General features: G+C 38.9%; 1 protein-coding gene across 3 annotated transcripts in view; it reads right to left on the bottom strand.

Moving 5' to 3' along the window:
• Positions 1-725: 725 nt before the first annotated feature.
• The window catches only part of LOC136576563 (dipeptidyl peptidase 4-like), a 118,624-nt gene continuing 99,366 nt past the window's right edge, over positions 726-19,983 (bottom strand). Inside the window, exons 17-26 of one of the 3 annotated variants that reach the window (XM_066575937.1) lie at positions 17,885-17,932; positions 16,740-16,838; positions 12,274-12,343; positions 11,158-11,352; positions 9,789-9,843; positions 8,490-8,589; positions 7,751-7,815; positions 6,362-6,434; positions 5,108-5,181; positions 726-3,560 (exon numbers count right to left, since the gene is read on the bottom strand). In XM_066575937.1, coding sequence (XP_066432034.1) covers positions 3,462-3,560; positions 5,108-5,181; positions 6,362-6,434; positions 7,751-7,815; positions 8,490-8,589; positions 9,789-9,843; positions 11,158-11,352; positions 12,274-12,343; positions 16,740-16,838; positions 17,885-17,932 — 878 coding nt within the window. In that variant the 3' untranslated portion in view covers positions 726-3,461. The remainder of the gene's footprint in view (positions 3,561-5,107; positions 5,182-6,361; positions 6,435-7,750; positions 7,816-8,489; positions 8,590-9,788; positions 9,844-11,157; positions 11,353-12,273; positions 12,344-16,739; positions 16,839-17,884; positions 17,933-19,983) is intronic. The other 2 variants (XM_066575936.1, XM_066575938.1) reach the window with 2 other exon arrangements.

Below are 19,983 nucleotides of genomic sequence, written 5' to 3'. Positions count from 1 at the left end.
GAGAAGATGCGCTAAGAAGACTGTCTGGTGAGGAATAGGTAAATATAGGATTTTTTTTTCTAATGACAGAACCTTTTTAAATATTTATCTTTGCTAATTTCTGCATTGGAGGGTACTACTGGACCTCTCATAATAGATTCTGTCATATTTGCTGGTAAATATGCCTTTTTACCAACTTCATTAATGAGCTTTAAACCTGTGCATGTCTCTTTAAGGCAGTGGCTTGGCCGACTACTGACAGCCAGTCTCCTGCTCTAGCTGCCAGGAGCGGAGAAACCTCAGATGCTGACAGTTTAATCCATTACATGCCACAATAAATAGTAATTGCAACATCTAAGCAGATGACAGGGGAAGGGGGCTCCTTCTTAAATTCATCAGCATCCTGCAATGTGATTTCAAGGTACCCATGGGTCCCCATCATGATAGCCAGAAGCCTGACAAAGTCCTCCATGTTTACCATGCAATTTAGCCCCACCTCCAGCAGAGTCTAATACGCTGCCATCATAGGCTTGAGTAGAATGCAATTTATAAGTAATGCAGTTTACTGTTCTAGAGATCAAACAATTGCATATTAAAGTCTCCTTCAGAGACTAAAAAGGAGTGTCAAAAAAGTTCAATAAAGTTTAATAAAAAAATTAATCCATTAAAAAAAACTAAATATTTTTCCCCACAGAAACCTCTTTTGAATTAATAAAATTCCAAAAACATTTTTTAAAAGGCAACACCTAATAGGTGTTACTGTCTTCATACTGAGCCAGATAATGAAGATATTTTGTTACTTATCTCATATGGTGAACGCCGTAAAAATAATGTTAAAAAGTAATTCTATAATAGTTTGCTTCCAAAAATTGTTACATAAAGCAATCCAAAAGTCATATGTGCCTCAACATCATACCAATAAAAACTACAACTCTTTCTGCAAAAAAACGAGACCTCACATAGCTCCGTTACCAGAAAAATAATGTTATGGATCTTTGAATGGGATAATGCAGTTCCAATTGTTTTTCTTTATGGTTCAAAACAAATTTATTGGGCTGCATTATATAAGGCAATGTATACATACTGTTCATGGAGTCATGAATTAAGAAAACATTATCACAGACCATTTCCAGTATATATTAATATAAACCAATGATTATGCAGCATTTTTGTAAATACAATCAACATAAAACACAGGAGAAGATCACTGGAGCCGAAAAAAAGGATAGGGAGCAGGAAGGAAAGGCAGAAAAAGATGGGACAAGAAAGGAGAGGGAAAAAGGTGCAAGAGAAAGATTAGCAGAATAGGTTGTCCGACAAAGACGAAGATTCTTCAATGGTCACGATGTCTTGTCAAAGTCAACAGGTTGGATTAGAAAATGGCGAGTTAGGGTGGGGTGGCGCCACCAGAAAGCCAAACATTCAGTTTTGGTGAGGCTCAAAACTGAATCCATACAGCCCATGGATTACTTCACAGAGGCAGACAAATCTACTATAATTTAGAACCCTTCACAGAGTAGACGTGACTAAAACTAATATTTTATTAATTCAATTAAAATAATAGGGGTCGAGACACACAACAAAAAAAACGTCACATGGAGGTGACGATGATTGGGAAAGAGAGAGGCAAATTATTCATCGCATTATGAATTACGAACAATCCATCATTTAACTGTGACTGAAAGTAACATTCCAGGAAGACATATCTATGTCAAATCTATTCTAAAGTCTCCTTGCAATATAGAAACCACGGGGAAATTAGAAGGGGCACGATATCTCCCTCATCATTGGGGGACACCCTAAGCCTTTCAAAAAAAAAATTGCCTCTCTTTCTTATTCATCGTCACACCTCCATGTGATGGTTTTTTGTTATGTGTGTGTCTTGAGCCCTATTTTAGTTTAATTGAATTAATAAAATATTAGTTTTAGTCACGTCTACTTTGTGAAGGACATACAGCCCATGGAGAATAAAATTTAGCATGTTTCAGCTCGTCTCTAGCACACAACTCCTTCATATATTGCAAATTGTCCAAAGACTCCAGCCATATCAACCTCGAGGGGGAAGAGGTGCATTTCCACTTCCTGGGAATAACTAGTTTTTCTATAAAAACTTATTTTTACTGTGCAAAAGTAGTTTTAAAAAATGTATAAATTTGGTATCGCAGTTATCGTGTTGTTCTAGATAAGAAAGTTATCTTATTTTTGCCAAATAGTGAACACCATAAAAACAAAACACAGTAACAATGGTGGGGTTTATGAACATTTTTTCAGTCTCCCCCCTAAAAAAATGTAATAATTAAACAACACATTATATGTACCCCAGAGTTGGGCCATTAAAAAATACAACTTGCCCTAAAAAAGCAAGCCCTCATACGATTATGCTAAGGACATGAAATAGTACTATTAAAAAAAACTACTCGTCCCACAAAAATACAAGCCCTCATACAGCTAGGACAATTGAAAAATAAATACAAGGATTTTTGGAAAGTGGGGAGGAGCAAATAGAAACTGGAAAAATGGTTATGTCCTCAAGGAGATAAAGAGGCTGGACTTATGATGATCAGGTGATTGCCCAGCTGGTTTCCATCTAGAAAGAAGTTGTGGTTATGAGACAAATGATTTGTACGTAGCAATAGAAAACGCATTTTTTATGAAGTTTATTACTATTTCATTGATCATCCAAAAATAACCATATAAACTGATGGCTTTCCCAAGTGACTGTATCTGATGTGTTGTCCAAAGCGGAAAAAAAAAACACCCAAAGATATATTCTCACAAAATAAATGGAATTTCTACAGAATTTCTTCAATGCAGAGATGAAGGTTAACTTACAAAATGACTCTCATATAGAAAGAGAGCAACTGCTGCCAGTTGTATAACAACTGGGTTTGCGTGGGTTCCACTTGGCTGGCGTGGTTTACTGCTAATTTTTTGGTTAGCAGATTGTTTAGTAATGGGTTAAAGTTCCCTTTGAAATGATCTGTTCATAACATTTTATTTTTTCTTGAATTTAAGACAGACTTAATAGGTTTGCTAATTAAGACAATATTATTGAGTACATTCTGTTTTAATTAGACAGTAGTTAAAAATTCATAAACATGAGGAACAAATCCAAGTATTTGAGTATTCCCTGAAGATCACATCTCTCGTAGTATAAAGGAATATGTATATTAATGTGGCCAAGTCCTCTCTTCATTTGAGGAGCTTACATCAACATATAAATAGTTTATCCTCCTAATTATTCATCACCAGCTATAATTTAAGTAATACGATCTTATTTCTAAAAATACATATCTATTTCGCTGAAGAGTATGTCAAATAAACGATTGTTCATCAATACAGTAGTTACAAAAGTTGTGTGTTTGGCTTTGGCATTTAGTTCAGAATTGATTGATCTTTGGTTATTTTTGATCGTTTAGTAAAAATGTCCTGTTATTGGTCACAGTGTAAAGGTCGATGTCCAATATTGTATTGGTTAACGGTTACTGTATATTGAAGCACTGCTTTAGATAATGGCTCATATGGGTGTAAATGTGTCGACTGGCTAGTCCTCCAATTCCATGGTCCTTATCGGTGTACCACTGAAAAAGAAAACAGATGTAAAAAGGGCATTCCTTCTTATTTCTATAAAGCCAACATAATCTACAGTGTTATATACAGAATTTGTTAACTCTTATCAGTCCCTGTTCACCTTGAAGCTCACAATTACAAACATGAAAGCAAGGTCCTCGTAGAGGATTCCACACCTCCCCTTCCCCAGCAGCTAGAGAAGAGAGCCATTGCAAAGATCTCTTGTCTCTTGTTTTGGTGGTCTTTGTGCATGTTACCATGTTTCCCCCAAAATAGGACCCTGTCTTATATTACTTTTTGACCCAAAAGGGGCACTATGTCTTCTTTTCGGGGGAAGTCTTATTATACTAGCTTAGCAGGCTCGGTTCACGTCTTTCCCGCTGCTCTTCACAGCTCCAATGTGCTTCCCAGGAGTCCTCGGGCACTCATACAACATCAACTCTGGTTACGGGATACATAAATCCTGTCTCCAAGAAGCGATGGCTGTGATTAGTTAATCCAACACTGCATTGATTGGCTAAGCAGCGGTCAAAGTAACAGTCACAGCCATCGTTTACTGGAGGTGGGATTTATGAATCTTGTAACCAGGAAGTAATGTACGAGCATCTGAGGATTGCGGGAACCGCGCTGAAATTTTAGAGCAGCGTTTCTCAACTCCAGTCCTTAGAATATCCTGAAAACATGACCTGTTGGTCGGTCCTATGGTAAGAACACCTGTGGCAATGTCTGAGGCAGTGACGGTAATTACAGCATCTGTGCAATACTGAGGAAATCCTGAAAACATGACCTGTTGGGGGGTCATGAGGACTGGAGTTGAGAAACACTGCTCTAAAGAGCAGCGGGAGGGATCTGGACCAAGCCTGTTAGGTAAGGTATTCTTTTTTGATGTAGTGTAATTAGGGCTTATTTTGGGGGTAGGGCTTATATTTCAAGCCTCTGCCAAAAATTAGGCTAGGGTTTATTTTCAGGGTAGGTCTTATTTTGGGGAAAATAATGTATATGGTTCTTTATACACTACAGCTGCAGGGAAATTGCATAGCAGGTTCTAGAAACCTTAAAGTGAACTTCTGTGCCTGGAAAAACAGATGGCTGCTCCAGCTCTCTGACTACCTGTGTATTAGTATGTTTTGATAGTCTAAGACACTACATGCTGCTCTGACTTGCCAGCACTGGTTTATCAAAGCAAGTGTGGTGTCTTAGTATAATGATGCATATTAATGCACAGTGTGCATCAGTTAGAGAAACTGGTGTGGCCATCTTTGTTTGTCCAGGGCCCGGTGAGTTATGTTAAGAATAGGCAGGTCCTAGCAACCTTAGCTGATCGCCAGAAATTTCAAAGAACTGACCAAAACAGTAGGATAAAAGTATACATATTTTTAGACAATTTACATCTGCCTCCCAAACTTTTCTACCTAATGTTAGTCATGGATAGTCCAATTGTCCCAGGTTCACCAGATCTACATGCAGCATCAATACTAGTAATTCATGTGCAGTTTGGTTTGATACATCTTCATTGAAGCATGACCGTCTAAGGTTAAAATAGACAATAAAAACTTACCATAGTATCAAAGTCCACTCCAGCATCAACAAGAGCTTTCGAAATCTGTGCTGCTTGTTGGAAGTGAACATTGTCTAAGAAATAAAAAAGAAATTGCCTTAGAAAATAAATAAAAATCTTATTGTCAAAGACATAAACAAAAGTTTTGATTAATTTTATATAGTGAAACCTCCCCGAAGTGCCACCTGTTTCAGAAGACCACCGATCTAGACTGGATTTTACTGTGGCAGATGTTCGATTCTCTTATGTATATTGGCTTTCTTCTTTGAGAGGACCAGCCCTGAAGAAGACTAGACTGCAACTTTGGGTGGCTATCTCAAAGGAATTTCATTGTATTTTGATTACTTTTGACTAATCCTGTTGTGAACTTCCTTTTGTAAGGAAGTCCACAAAATGCTCCAATATGTCATGCAAAATAAGAATAATCTTAATTAAATCACAGCATATCAGGTATATGCAAAATCACATATACTCCATCCTCTCATGACAGCTGCAAATCCCTTCACAAATTCCCCAGACAAGGCTTGCGAAAGGTCGGAAGTAGAGATGAGCGAGCATACTCGCTAAGGGCAATTACTCGATCGAGCATTGTCCTTAGCGAGTATCTTCCCGCTCGGAAGAAAAGGTTTGGCTGCCAGAATGGGTGACAGATGAGTTGCGGCCATGAGCAGGCGGGAGCGGGGGGGAGAGAGGGAGAGAGAGATCTCCCCTCCGTTCCTCCCCGCTCTCCCCTGCCGCTGGCAGCCGAATCTTTGCTCCTGAGCGGGCAGGTACTCCCTAAGGGCAATGCTCGATCGAGCAATTGCCCTTAGCGAGTATGCTCGCTCATCTCTAGTCGGGAGACATCTATTGGTCTTGTTTCAATGTGGACATTTCTTCTCCTTTGAGGATACATTTGTTTACGTTACGTGTGCTGTGGATTTCATGTATATACATGACCAGATTAAAAAGTCCTTACACAAGCCACCTGAGTGTTGTTATGGGGTACTTTTTGTTTTTAGATTTTGATTAATTCTTGTGAGGAGCAAAACTGGTTAATAGTGAACATGTGTTAGCATCATAGTAGATCCAGACTTTGATTCCTGTGAAATAATTACATTTCTAATAATTTACATTTGTAGACAATTAGTGTTAAAATAAAGAGTTCTGTCTCGGTCATCACGATGTAACATTTGGCCATCAAGTCTCTGTTTTGTCAGTTTTGATGCTAGAAATCTGTCATGGGTACTGGAAGACTAATTAGAGGAGGCTCACCATCTGCTGTGCCGTGGATTAGAAGGTATCCCACATCCTTAAACTTCGCTGCTCTAGCCATGACCGTTGAACTCTGCAAAACAAAACAAGACAGTTGAGTCATAAGTTTTATTTTAGACATGCTATGATTTAATTAAAGTGTTCCTTACGAGAAAGGAATAATGATATAGACAGACTGGAAACTCTGCTTTTTGCCTAATTATTCCTATTATTCTTTTGACAGTCCTAATTCTTTTTCTTACTGTTAAATTGTGCATCCATTTAAAGAAAAAGGGAAGTTCAATTTATCAGTTTCTTTTAAATTCTGTATTTACTAAGTGTTACTAACAAGGAGGGAAAGCGTTAGGAGAAAGTGTCCAGGAAATAAAAAGTTGACAGATTGGTCCGTCCGCATGCTGAGCAGATGAGGAAGTCTACCAGCTAGATGTGCAAGGCTATCCTACCCAGAGGGGGGAGATGTCAGAATATGGATGTACTTTCTATATATACTTTTTTTAATATTTGAAATTCTTGCTGATTTCTTTGCCAGAAGTAGTGGGAGAATTGAGTTACATGACTAACAATACCGGATAACTCGCACTGCCAGCTGATCTCTCACTGGGGCAAATGGAAAATGGTGGCAGGAATGAATTTCTGGTTTTCTCTACTTTTCATTTTAATTATTAACAATTTCTTGTATTTGATCATTTTTGAATGTAGTGGTAAAAAGATTACATCTTAAAACTATTTGAATTAAGGGCAGTTTTTCGTTAGCCAACAATGATGATGCCTCCTGAACAATTTCAGCTGCACTCAGCAAATTTTGGCAAAATTATTAGAAATAAGTCATGAGATTTCTTAACGAGTTCACAATTACGAGATAAGAAATTCACTATTTTGGTGTTTTACCTGAAAGGCAATTTTCATTATATGATGGAGAAATACAAGGTTGTTTTAAGGGGAACATCTAAGGTGATAAAAGGAAAGTAAAGCTTCTCCTTAAATGGCAACTTTAATGAAGAAAGTACAATTTTTTTCTTTGACACAGTTGGCTTGACAAGTAAATATTATTGTTTAGACGTAACCATAATTAAAAAATTCAGAGTCACTGACAAAGAATGTGCTATATCAGCCAGCTATAGCCCAAAGGCAGTCAGTCCATCACTTCATATAAAGTTTGAATTCATCTACCATGAATGGTGTCTTAAAATGCCTTTGAACAGGACATCTCTAATATGGAGGAAAGTTTCTCAAAGTAGCCATTGTTGCCAATGCTCAAATGCAACAGATGAAGATAGACTATTTTCACTGTTATTCATTATAGAGGTAGAAAGAAACCAGATCAATGAAATGCCAACATTCCCATTAGAAATTCTTTTTCTGCAATTATCGTTGTTCTGTTTTTCTTACATCGTAATTCTGAAGATTGTCCTCTGGTGTAGGGAGGCTCATGTATCTCTCTGTATAGATAGAGTCTACAATAGAAAGATTATATAATAAATGACATTTTTTAGATACGGATACATATTACCTACAATTTGATACAAAATGCATCTTTATATATCAATTTAAGTGTTAAAGCGACCCTCTGGTTTTGGGACAAAGTTCTGTCTTGGGACGGAATGGGATATCTATATTATATTATCGGATATTACCTGCGGCAGTTCTTCTCTGCTGTTTCTCTGATCTGCCGATTCTAAGTCCTGTTTTCTGTCATCCAAGATGGCTGACACAATCTTCAGACTATATAATTCCTCTCAGTGTATTGATGGTGTTAGGACTACCAAAGTACCATACCTGCCCTGATTGTCCAAAGCTGCTCATGTGATAGCGCACTGTGCACCAATCAGAGAGCAGTGTACAGTGCATATTAGTTAGATAGAATATTGGTGCAGCCATCCTAGAAAGCAGGGCCTGAAACTGATGGATCGGAGGGGCGGGAGAAGAACAACTGCAGGGATATACTCCACTGCCCCTCCTGTCCCAGGACAGAATCTTGTCTCGAAACTGTATATCCGCTTAAATTCTTAATTTGAACTTCTCTTGGTGGATGAATATTTTCAGCATAATGGACTAGATCAATAAAGCTAAATTATCTCTTTATTTTCTAAACATTGAGACTGAATTTAGTGATAAATCAGTAACATACCATAATAATGCCAGCTCGATACAGGGGCGACTGCAATTCCACACTTGAACTCGCCACTTCCACTGCCAAGAACCATTGAGGTTACATAACCACCATAGGACTGTAAAAAATGTTTACTTTGAGTCCTTTTAAGACCGATTACAAACTAAAGTGCAGTTACGGTAGTTATTCACAGGATATCATTTTATCAAGTCATATTTATAAGGCTGCTACTAAATTACTCTCACGGTATGTATGTCAATGTATCTGTCTACAGACCTACACACAAAACATTTCTCAGTGCATTGGGTATAATACTAAAATACACACCCAGTGCATCGGGGTATTGGTGGGGGGGCGGACCAGCTGTGAGAGGTCGAATAAAACACTTCCTAATGAGGGGCGGATCTCTATACTGCAGCAGGCCAGATTAAGAATAAGATAGCAGAGGAAATAAATTTACAAAAAGGGAACCTGTCACTAGGTTCATGCTGCCTGACGCACGGGGAGCATGAACCCGGAACAAATATGCCCATTTATGTCTTATTCTGAAAGACCACCTCTTTGACTCGAGAGCTCCGTTCCAGTTGAGCTCCAAGTCAACCTTCTAAGTGTGTTTTTTTTAATTAAAAGGCAGTAACGTTTCAGAATAAAACATACATGGGATGAATGGGCAGATCCGTCCCCGGTTCATTCTGTCCTTAGTTCGGGCAGCATGAGCCTAGTGACAGATTCGCTTATGATAAAGAGGCAACATAATTTACACAAAATGTCTATGCATAGGCGTGTCTCATATTACTTTTGAAGCCTCTAGGCCAGTGTTTCCCAACTCCTGTCCTCAGGGACCACCAACAGGTCATGTTTTCAGCATATTCTATAGTAAGAACACCTGTGGTAATGTCTGAGGCACTGACAATAATGACATCACCTGTGCAATACTGAGGACATCCTGATAACATGACCTGTTGGGATCCCTGAGGACTGGAGTTGGGGAACACTGCTCTAGGCAATAAAGAGGAGTTTTCTCCCAATTAACAGTAGATGTATTCAGCTATGCAGCTGAAGAAAGATTTTTCCCTAGCCATGGGAAAAGCTACGCAGCTGAATAGGAATAGGGGCTTTGGGGAAACATTTTCTATTAAAAGTGCCCAGAATCGGCTAACTAAATAAGTTGAAAAATGGCTTAAAACTACCTATTATTTACATTGAGTAACTGTATTTTTTAAACGTCACAAGACTCACAATGACCCATGTATGTCTTTTTACTATTTTACTAGAAACTAGCCATTAGTACTATTAAAAGGGTATTTTACAACTTACCCATCCCCAAATAGCTATTCGTTTCTCATCAACAAATCCCAGAGATTTGAAATGCCTAAATGAAAAAGCACATGCCATAATTAAACCGGGCTTTCTGGGACTTAAAGGGGTTTTCTGATCTGTAAATATACATTAGTGACAGTGGGGAAGAACAAATAACACTGGCCTATGTCTCAACGTGCTGCCCCACTGCCACTTTTGCTGCAGCGATCACGTTGTTGTTTACACACGTGACTGCTGCAGCCAATAGGAAGCCTTATTACCAGACGACATCAGTGACGTCCTATAAACATGCTTCGGCTTCTACAACAGAAGTCCACATCACAGGCTTACAAGACGTCACCAGGCCAGAGGACCTGGTGATGTCATAGCTCAGATACCGTGGTGCAGGGTTTGAGCAGGGTGGTCTCAAAACTGAAAAAAAATAAGTAAGTCGGACAACACCTTTAACTAAGAAAAGTTGTCAATAGTTGAATCTTGGAAAAGGCCTTACAGCAAAAATATTCCTAAAAAAGGCTAAAATGGTAATAGAAACATATACCTAGTCCACCTGTCAAAGGCAAACACATAACTGGAAAATGGTGTGCAAAGGTAAATTAATAATCAGAATACCCTAAGGCTATGTTCACATGGGAGGTAATTTGACTTAAATGCAGATTTTGGTGCAAATTTGCTACAGATTTCATCCTCTCATTTGAAGGGGTGCAGGATAAAAACCCACAACATAAATTGATATGCTGCAGATTTAAAATTCATACTCCAGGTCAATTTATGCTGCAGATTGTTTTCTCCAGTGTGACATTCCTTTTACTATGGATCAGAAGGGATAAAGTTTCTCCTTAGGGGTAGATCCTAGTAAATTTGAGGAGACTTCTAAGACCATGCATGCTCTTCTGGGAAATTATGCAAATACGAATATGGAACAATGCCTCTTCAGCACCACCTCTTGGAAGGCAGCATTCCTGCAAGTCAATATCAGACCTTTTTGTAAGGGCTCAGTCAGACGAGCAAATTTTTCATGCATGTATAGGCGTTTTCAAAATGGATCTATTAGAACCAATGCTTTCCAATGAAAGCGGTCACATGTTCATTTTTTAGAAGCGGAAAAAATGTGCACCTGCAAAAGATAGGACACGTGAGCACAAAACGCACCCAGTGCCGCCATTTTTTTCTACATGCGATGTGCGATTTTTTTTTTTCCCCCACACATATAATGTGTGAAAAATTTGCTTGTCTGACTGAGCCTAACAATGACTGGAAATATAAGCCAAAGCCTGAGCCTCCAGAAAGAAAAGATAACTAATGGAGTCTCGTTAAAGATTATAACACAATTTCTACTAATCATCGCTAAAAGAATATAAAAGCTCACCTGGCAGCTGCGATCTGATCTTCTACCTCTATTGTTCCAAGTCTTCGATATATATCGTATAATATTTTGTCACCCTGATATCCACTCCCTCGGCCATCAAAGCTGGCTACAATGATCTTCTCAGTACTGGCAAGGTAGGTGGCCCAGTTAAGCCTGAAATATTGATCAACCTTCTGACTGCAAGGACCCCCATACCTGGAGAGAATAACACCGTTAGGAGAATATCAATGTTCATACTCAAGGAGTTTTACAACCAAATAAACCCAAAGGAGGAGAATACAGGTCTGATCGCTGGGGGTCCCACAGCTGGGACCCCCAGAAAGCCTGAGAAATGCATCACTGAATGCTTCATGTGAATTGAGCAATGGTGTGCATGTTCAACCTTAGTTGCATTTCCTTCTGCGGGACAGGTGGAGATCAATGCACTTGGCAATCTCTCTCTGTCCTATAGAAGTGAATCGTGCGGTGGTCACGTATGCGCACTTCTGCTTCAATCACAGGGGCATTCAGTGATGAAGATCTCTGGATGAATGAAGTCACAGTAGTCAGATACCCAGTGATTAGTCATTTATCACATATCCTGAAGATATTAATGGGCTCTGGCAGATCCGTCTGGGAGTGGGAGAAGTTGACCCCTGAGCAATCTGCTGACTTTTTTTGAAAAGGCGGTGCTTTCAGAAAACAAACCCATAAAAAGGGGTTGTCTGGGTGTTATACAACGTCTTACAAATAGACACAATAAAAAGTAGTGGTACTTAACCATCCTCACCCCCACCCATCCCCCTCATGACCACCAGCATCTTAGTGGTGATCTTAGGAGAAGGGCGTCTGACCTCTGTGGTCTCCGATTGGCTGCAATGGTCAGTTGGTAGCTGTTCCAAAACAAAGATTGGGAGGACGGCGGGGCTACAGTGCTGATCACTGGGGGTGAGGACAGATAAGTACCGCTGGTTTTATTATTTTAACAGATTTGGATCAATTTTTTAAAAAGTTGTATAACATCTGGACAGCCCATTTAAGTTTAAATTTGCTTAGAAAGCTATTTAAATATATATATATTTTTATAAGAAATGTAAATAACACACAAAAAATTGATCTCACGCACGGAGTACTTACACATCAATCAGCAGAGGGTATTTCTTTGATTTATCAAAGTGAGGTGGCAAGGTCAACTGATACCATAAATCTGAGAGAAGAAAACAACCATTTTTATTCATTTGTCTGAATGTCAATCAAACCTAGATCTAGAGAACACTGCTACAGAGAGTCCTGATAGTTGGTACTGACTATCTGATAAGCCATTCATTTACTGGATGAGAACTTATAGGTTCAAAAAAAGGAAGAGAGATTTCTCTTGAAGACTACTTCAAACACATGGATGATATTTCTGTCTGATACCGGACTGAAAATCGGACAAATAACAACCATTAATTTGAACGGGCAAAGGCACGTGGGCTTTTTTTTTTCCCATTAAATCGGACGAATAGTCAGAGCTAAAAAAAAAAAAAAAAAAAAATCACAGCATGTCCTATTCTTATCCGATTTTTGGAAAAGAATAGCACATTGGACAGAACACAGATGGATGTGCTGACCAATGCAAGTTGCATCCAATTATCTCAGGGGTAACCTTTTAGTTGTCCATGTGCAAGTAGCTTAAAGGAGTATTCCAGGCATTTTTACCTGATGAGCTATTCCCCAGATAGGTCATCAGTACTTGATGGATGGGGGGCCCACCACTTCTGTACATCTGGCCCACTGTAAAATGCGAACATCATGCTGCTCTTACATTTTCTGCTCAGGGCACGTCATGGTGTCCAGACCATGGGCCTCAGCAGGAAGTATAGGAGTAGTGCGGTGCTGCCATGGATTTTAGTGGGAGTGGAACCAGCTCTCCGATTTCTTCCTCAGACCACTGATGAAGATGTACGGCCCACTGCACCAACAACCTACCAGTTAAAAAAATCCTGGAATACCTCTTTAACAGAAATGAGCCCATCAGAATAATTTCGAAAGCGAACACAACAGTAGGAGATTGGCTTCAACCCTTCACAAAATACAGTGGCTCATGATAACTTGTATTCTTGGTTTAATGGTCTTTTAAGAAGGCATCTCACAAAACAGATTAATACATGAAGCCAATTTCAAACTTTCTACTATACTTTTTGCTGCAAATCTGCGAGTACAATCATTTTATGACACATCAAAAGTTCTGAAAGCATTGTGCTCTTCTTAACCCCTTAGTGACCTGCCTACGGGCCTTTACAGCGGCCACTAAGTGGTCTTAGCCTATGTTGTCGTGTTTCTACAGCAGCCTAATTTAAGTTTGGCCCTGGAATCCCATGCAGGGCGGAGCCGGCCTGGGAGCAGAGAAACCTCTGTTACCAACCATTTAGTCCCTTAGACTAAATTTACATTTGCACCAGGGATTCCGTTTTCCTGCTCTGTTATGAACGGATTTGTCTCATAACGGAACTAAACTGTGCCGAACGGACACCTTTGACTATAATGGAGTCTGTTTGGTTCCTGCACCTGTCCAGCATTTTTACCAGATAAAAAAGTCTGGCATGTATGACTTCTGCAATTCATGCTGGATCTGCACCAGAGGCTCTGAATAGAGCCTCCGGTCCAGATGTAAATAGAGCCTTACACATACCAAAATTGCTGTTTATCTGTCTTGCAAAAGAAGAAAAAAATGCAACAACAACAAACAGTCAAATAGGAGCAGTTACTATAAAGTAGCACCAATGGAAACTGCAACTCATTCAGCAAAACTCAATACCTCACATAGCTCCATTGGTGGTAAATTAAAAATGTTATGGGATCTTGGAATACGGCAGTGCAAATATAGTTATTTCTCTTTTTTAACGTGTTTTTATTGAAGTGTGTGTGTGTGTGTATGTGTGTATATATATATATATATATATATATATATATATATATATATATATATATATATATAAATAATATAGCTGTAATTGTATTGACCCACAAAATCAGGCCTCGGTTTTTTAGCGCATGTATAGGCGGGCTTAAAACCACAACTGTAAGAACCAATACTTTCAAATGGAAGCAGTGACATGTCCGATTTTTACAAGCACAAAAAAACCCCCTCACCTGTAAAAGATAGGACAGCGTTTTTAAGCGCACATCGCATCGCACTGAAGTAATTCCCTGCCACACCTGTCACAGCTGCTGCAGGGGATTCCTTCATCTCCGCAGGGAATCCCATCATCACTGGACACTGTGACAGTAATTGAAAAATCCCCACCTCCTGAATGCACTGCCTCTGATTGGCTGAGTGCTGTGACCAATCAGAGGTAGCACTTTCAGAAGGCGGGGATTTTTCAATCCCTGGCCACAAGAAATGAAGAAGCTAGGGATTATTTTCAGGGTAGGGTTTATATTTCAAGCCCCCCCCCCAAAAAAAATCCTCCCTATGGGGGTTGCCTTCATCCCATTGCTTTCAAAAGGACGGCAGCAGCGCCAGCCTCATTGAAAGCAATAGGATAGCATTGCGCTCCTCTGCCACAGTTGTGACAGCTGTGACACGGAATTCCTTCTTCCCTGCGGGGTGTCCCATCATCACTGAACAATGTGGCAGAGGAGTGCATCTTCTCCCTATGTTTTCTATGGGGCCAGCGCTGTTGCTGCTGGCCCCATTGGCAACAGGGTGAAACCCCTGGATGTGACAGCATCCAGGGGTTTTACATCCAAGGAATCCCCTGCTGCAGCTTTCACAGCCACAGCAGGGGATACCGATCACACTATTTATGTGTGATTTTTTGCTTCGCGTTTTTTTACACATGCGAAGTCCGATTTTTTTAGCGCACCTATACATGCACTTTACAAAAAAAAAACGGTTGTGGCCTAAAAGTAACATTTCATTTATACCGTACAATGAATCCATTAAAGAAAACCTATTAAAAAAAACTACGAATTTCTGTTTTTTTCTTTCAACCTCTTAAAAAAAATTAACAAAGGGTTAAACAATATATTATATGTTCCTCAAAGTGGTTTGGAACAGTGATCATTTAGTTGTTCACAGTCACTGGTACAACAAGATGTAAAAGATTTATCTGCCGGTATAAACCGTCTAAACGAGTGAATGAGCAAACTCCTTCTTCGTTGGCTTGTTCACTGGTAGGAAAGATTTATCACTTTGTGTAAAAGGTGCCTAAAATGCTGTTGTATTACAGTTGTTTGAAGCCATCCTAATTTTCTATATCAAAACTATTCACCCCTTAAGGACCAAGCAGAGTACATTTATGGTGATTGGTCCAGGGCTTTAATTCTGGCCCATAGGAAATGAAAAATACAGTGCAGGATTAAAGCTCCTGCAATGTAGCAGAAGCTGGTTGGGTCCTTGGCTATTAGTCACAGCTAAGGACCCGGAGGAGAAGCAGTTTTAAATGCTTCTGTCTTACCCTGTAAAGGCTGCATATCGCTCAATGCGTGGTATGTACTGAGGAGAGAAAGCGGAAGTGTAACTTACGCTATTCAATCCGGTGATCACATGACTGCCGGATGTCCCCTGCCAAGGTAGAGCTGCAGGGTAGTAGCAAAACCAGATCATCTCTGTTAGTGACTACTGTAACTACTGGAGGATGCTTTCTCCTGTAACTGGGACACCTATAAATGTCAGAGCTTCAGTGGAAAAGTGGGAAATTGAAAAAAAATGGCAATTTCAATAATGCCCCACAGGTCTTTCGTCATGTCATGAGGGATGCAGATGTAACAAAAATGTTACGAAAATTAGAAAAAAATTACAGAATAAAATGAAAATATATATTTAAAAAAGACAATAACCCAACGTCGACGCCAACCAAAATCATTGCCATATCCGCCCTGTTACAAATTATATATCAAAATATGCAAAACAAAATGAGAAACTCATTCCTGTATTTAAAAAAAAAATAATAATAATGTTTTTCTAAGCTTTTTACCTCCAATAAAACTAAAAAGAAATCAGTGAAGAAAAAAAAGATTTAAAAAATAGCCCTATAGGTCACAAAACAAAAACGCAACAAAAATAATTCAGATAGCTGAAGAGAATAAAACAGAGCTATAAAACCATCACAGGGCTAAAAATCCATAGAGAAGTTTTTGGTCCTTTAGGACCCAAACACTCTGGTCCTTAAGGGCTTAGCAGAATACTCTGGAGTCTGATAGGATGAAAAAGAGTTATGGCTGGTATGATCAGGAATAACTAGTTATGGCTGGTGTAATAGGGATCAATGAGTTATGGCTTTTCAAGTTCTTAAAATGTTGACAATATAGATCTGAGTAAGAGTAGATGAGAAGTGTTATAAGAACCAAAAGGAAAGCTTATGAGGGCGATGACCAGGATTACAAAAACATGGCTGCTTTCTTCCAAAAACTATGCCAACCTGTTCACAGTGTATATGTTGTATCGGAAATGTAATTCTATTCTCTTTAATGGAGCAGTACTGCAATACCAGACACAACCCACGGACAAGTTCAATGCTGTTTTTGGAGAAAAGCAACCATGTTTTTCTAATCCTGCACAACCCTTTTAATCCTCAGAATAAAAGACTTTGAATAGGACAAAACTGCAGACTTACCAAATCCAAGATGATTTATAGAATTTCTTTCTTTTGTAGGTAATTGGATGTCATCTAGCAAGACTTCTAACTCTGCATTACTTTCCAAAATTTTTATTTCTTAAAGAAAATATTAAGAATGTTTTATAAAGAAGACCATGATTGATAAAGATAATGATAAAATTAATTACATTTAGTGACATAACCGGAAGCTGCTGGACCACAATGCCAAATCTGTTACAGGACTCCAAATCTAATGCTTCATTGATAGTACTGGCCTCCTTATAGAGTGAAGAGAGACCTCTTGGCCCTTAAGGCTCCAAGGCCCAAATGAAACGCTTTTAGCTACGCTCCCAACTACATTGTGTGATTGTTCCCAGCAAGAGAAACCAAGTAATCTTGTAGATATGATACCTTTTAATGGCTAACAAAAATACATGATGTTACCGCGAGCTTTTGAACCTATGCAGGGTTCTTTCTCGGGCATAATGAAATAGATCCAAAGAGGCATACATATATATACACACATACTTATGACAAGGCACAGACATGCATGTGATTAGTTTGCACTTAAAAGAATACACAACAGGATGAGTCGAGATATAAATAAATACTTAAATAGTCTACTGATATGGATGTCACAGTTTTATGATCCCTGAATTAATGTTAGGGGATTACCAGGCCAGAGTGTTATCTGTGCTATAGATTTCTCATACTTCCGGCTCCTGCATGAATCCTCTTGAAGAATTTAGGCCTGTATTGAAAGTCTCAAAAGTTCTTATAAATTTATACCCCCAAATTCTTCTATGGTTCTCTGATTTGAAATAGCCTTTAAGTATAATAACTTTCATGTCTTCTATGTTGTGTCTGTGACTAGAAAAGTGCTCCGCCACAGGTAATTCTGTCTTTCTCTCTTTAATTGTGTGGTGATGAGATCTCATCCTCACGTTCAGTTTTTGTCCTGTTTCTCCAACTTAGGGGCCCTGACAGGATATTTACTGCACAGGATCTACATTTTTAAATAGTGAGTTATTTTTGTAGGCAGCTTTAAAAGATTTTAAAAAAAAGAGAAAAAAAATTTTACTGCTCGATTTGAAAATGTGATCCACGGATCTTCAGTCGGTAATGTCTCTTGCATGCAAGTGATTATAAACTGTATATCTTACCTCTACCATCGGTGCTGTTGTGAAGAGTATAGATAGGGATTCCTGGACCTATTCAGTGGAGAGACCGTGAAATATGTAACATGTTAAAGAAGAATTCAATGGGAATTTGGGTGATTCCTATCGTTGATCCCAACATACTGTATTTTACTAATGGTTCTACTTACCACAATCTTGAATAATCTTCAAAAATTCTATTAAATTGAGCATTTTATTTTCTTACTTTTAATTCAGTAATAGGAGCACAATATAAAGTACTGTAATTCAATACATCTTATATGTAAAATGCAAAACATTTCTGATTTGAGCGAAATTTTGCATGAGTGTTCTTTAGCGCCAACTGACGAAGACTGGCGTAATTGAAAATCAAAAACGCACCAACTTCCCCTTTCATTTTTGTTGCCAATTGCTACCAATCACAGCTCAGCTTTCATTTCTTATACTGTTGAGGTGAAATGAAAGCTGCGCTGTGATTGGTTGCTAGAGCTTAGCTTTCATTTCTTATACGGCTTAGGTCAAATTAAAGCTGTGCTGTGATTGGATGCTATTTCTGCTAGTTACCCCCAGCAGCTTATACTACTGAGGTAAATAAATACTAAATAGGAAAAGTAAAGGTGTCGCAACTTGAGTATTCAATTTCAAGAACAAAAGTAAGTGACCCCCTATGTAATGTTAGTGACTTCGCCGGCAGTGTCTGCCGGTGTCACTTATGTAACAACTAATGACATTAAGGAACATTTCAGCTAAAATAAATACTACTGAAGATGATTGTGCATAAGGTTGATGTGCCAATTGCGCAGCGCCTCAATCAAATTCTTGAAGAAAGAATGATTTCGGACCACTGCAAAATCACCTCAATGAAAGCCGTCCATGCAGGAACTGCAGGAAAATGAAGCATGCTGCGATGTTTCATCCACGAGTGGAAACCGCAATTGGTTTTTTGCTCGTATGCATGAAGGATCATTTTTGCACAGCATGTTATTGGCGATATTTGCTGCGGAATCCGAAGGCGGACGCCAGCCCCAGATTCTGCAATTCGAATTGGCTTGTATGCATTCAGCCTTAATCATGAAAAAATCTACATACGGAACACAGGATTTTGTTTTTTAGCACTTTTTGTAGAGTTTTTGAGGTTAGTGGCTCTAGGTATTGTGGTTTTTTTCATAGTTTCCTCTATAGAATTTGAAGACCACCAAAGATAAATGCTATAACACACTATCACAAAATAAAAAAAACAACAAATAATTGGAACATACATTTTAACCGAAAAAGCACACCTGAAGAAGACCTAAAAAGCCCATCCTTTTATGTAATTGTACCCACACAATTACTGATATAATTGGGCAAAAAGTTAATTTTATGTTCCATATGCTTTCATAAAAACAGCATCAGTGAAATGAAAATTCTAGATTTTTAAATTATCTTGCTGTAGTAGAAAGAAAAAATAAAAAAATGTAAAAAAAAAAGACTAAATAAAATGAAATAAATGTAATAGAAAATAAAACCCAATGAACAACCACAACATTAGACAGGATATACAAAGATTGGCATTATCACCTATCTACAGAATAAGTGATAAAAGACTGATTGTTGAGGATCCCACCATTGGGACCCCCACCAGTCCTGAGAACGAGTTCCCATGTCCTTCTCAATACACACCCCACCCTGTGAGAAACAGCATGAATGGAGTAGCTTCCAAGCATGCCTGATGCAGCTCATTCATTCATTTCAATGGGATTGCCAAAGATTGTCAAGTACAAGCACTCTGCTATTTCTGTCTGCCCCACTGAAGTGAATGGAGCAGCACTGTGCATGCTCAGCCATCACTCCATTGAAGCTCCTCCTGCATTGTAGTTTATGCAATGAGATGGAGAAGGAGACACAAGACCCATTCTAGGGATCAGTGAGGGTCTCAGGAGAGACCCCCACTGATCCTGAAAATGAGGGTACTATTTTCCCCTCTCTTCCTCACTGCGGGCTCATTGCACACCCTGCAGTGCGAAAAAGATTGAATGGAGCAGCAACTACACGTGTGTGATACCGCTCTATTCATCCTTAATGGGACTGCTGGAGATAGTCAAGTGCCATTAAGATGAATGGTG

Source organism: Eleutherodactylus coqui, chromosome 8 (assembly GCF_035609145.1).
Source record: "Eleutherodactylus coqui strain aEleCoq1 chromosome 8, aEleCoq1.hap1, whole genome shotgun sequence".
NCBI lineage: Eukaryota > Metazoa > Chordata > Amphibia > Anura > Eleutherodactylidae > Eleutherodactylus > Eleutherodactylus coqui.
The sequence above is the reverse complement of the archived record's forward strand: the minus strand, read 5'-3'. Positions and strand labels throughout refer to the sequence as shown.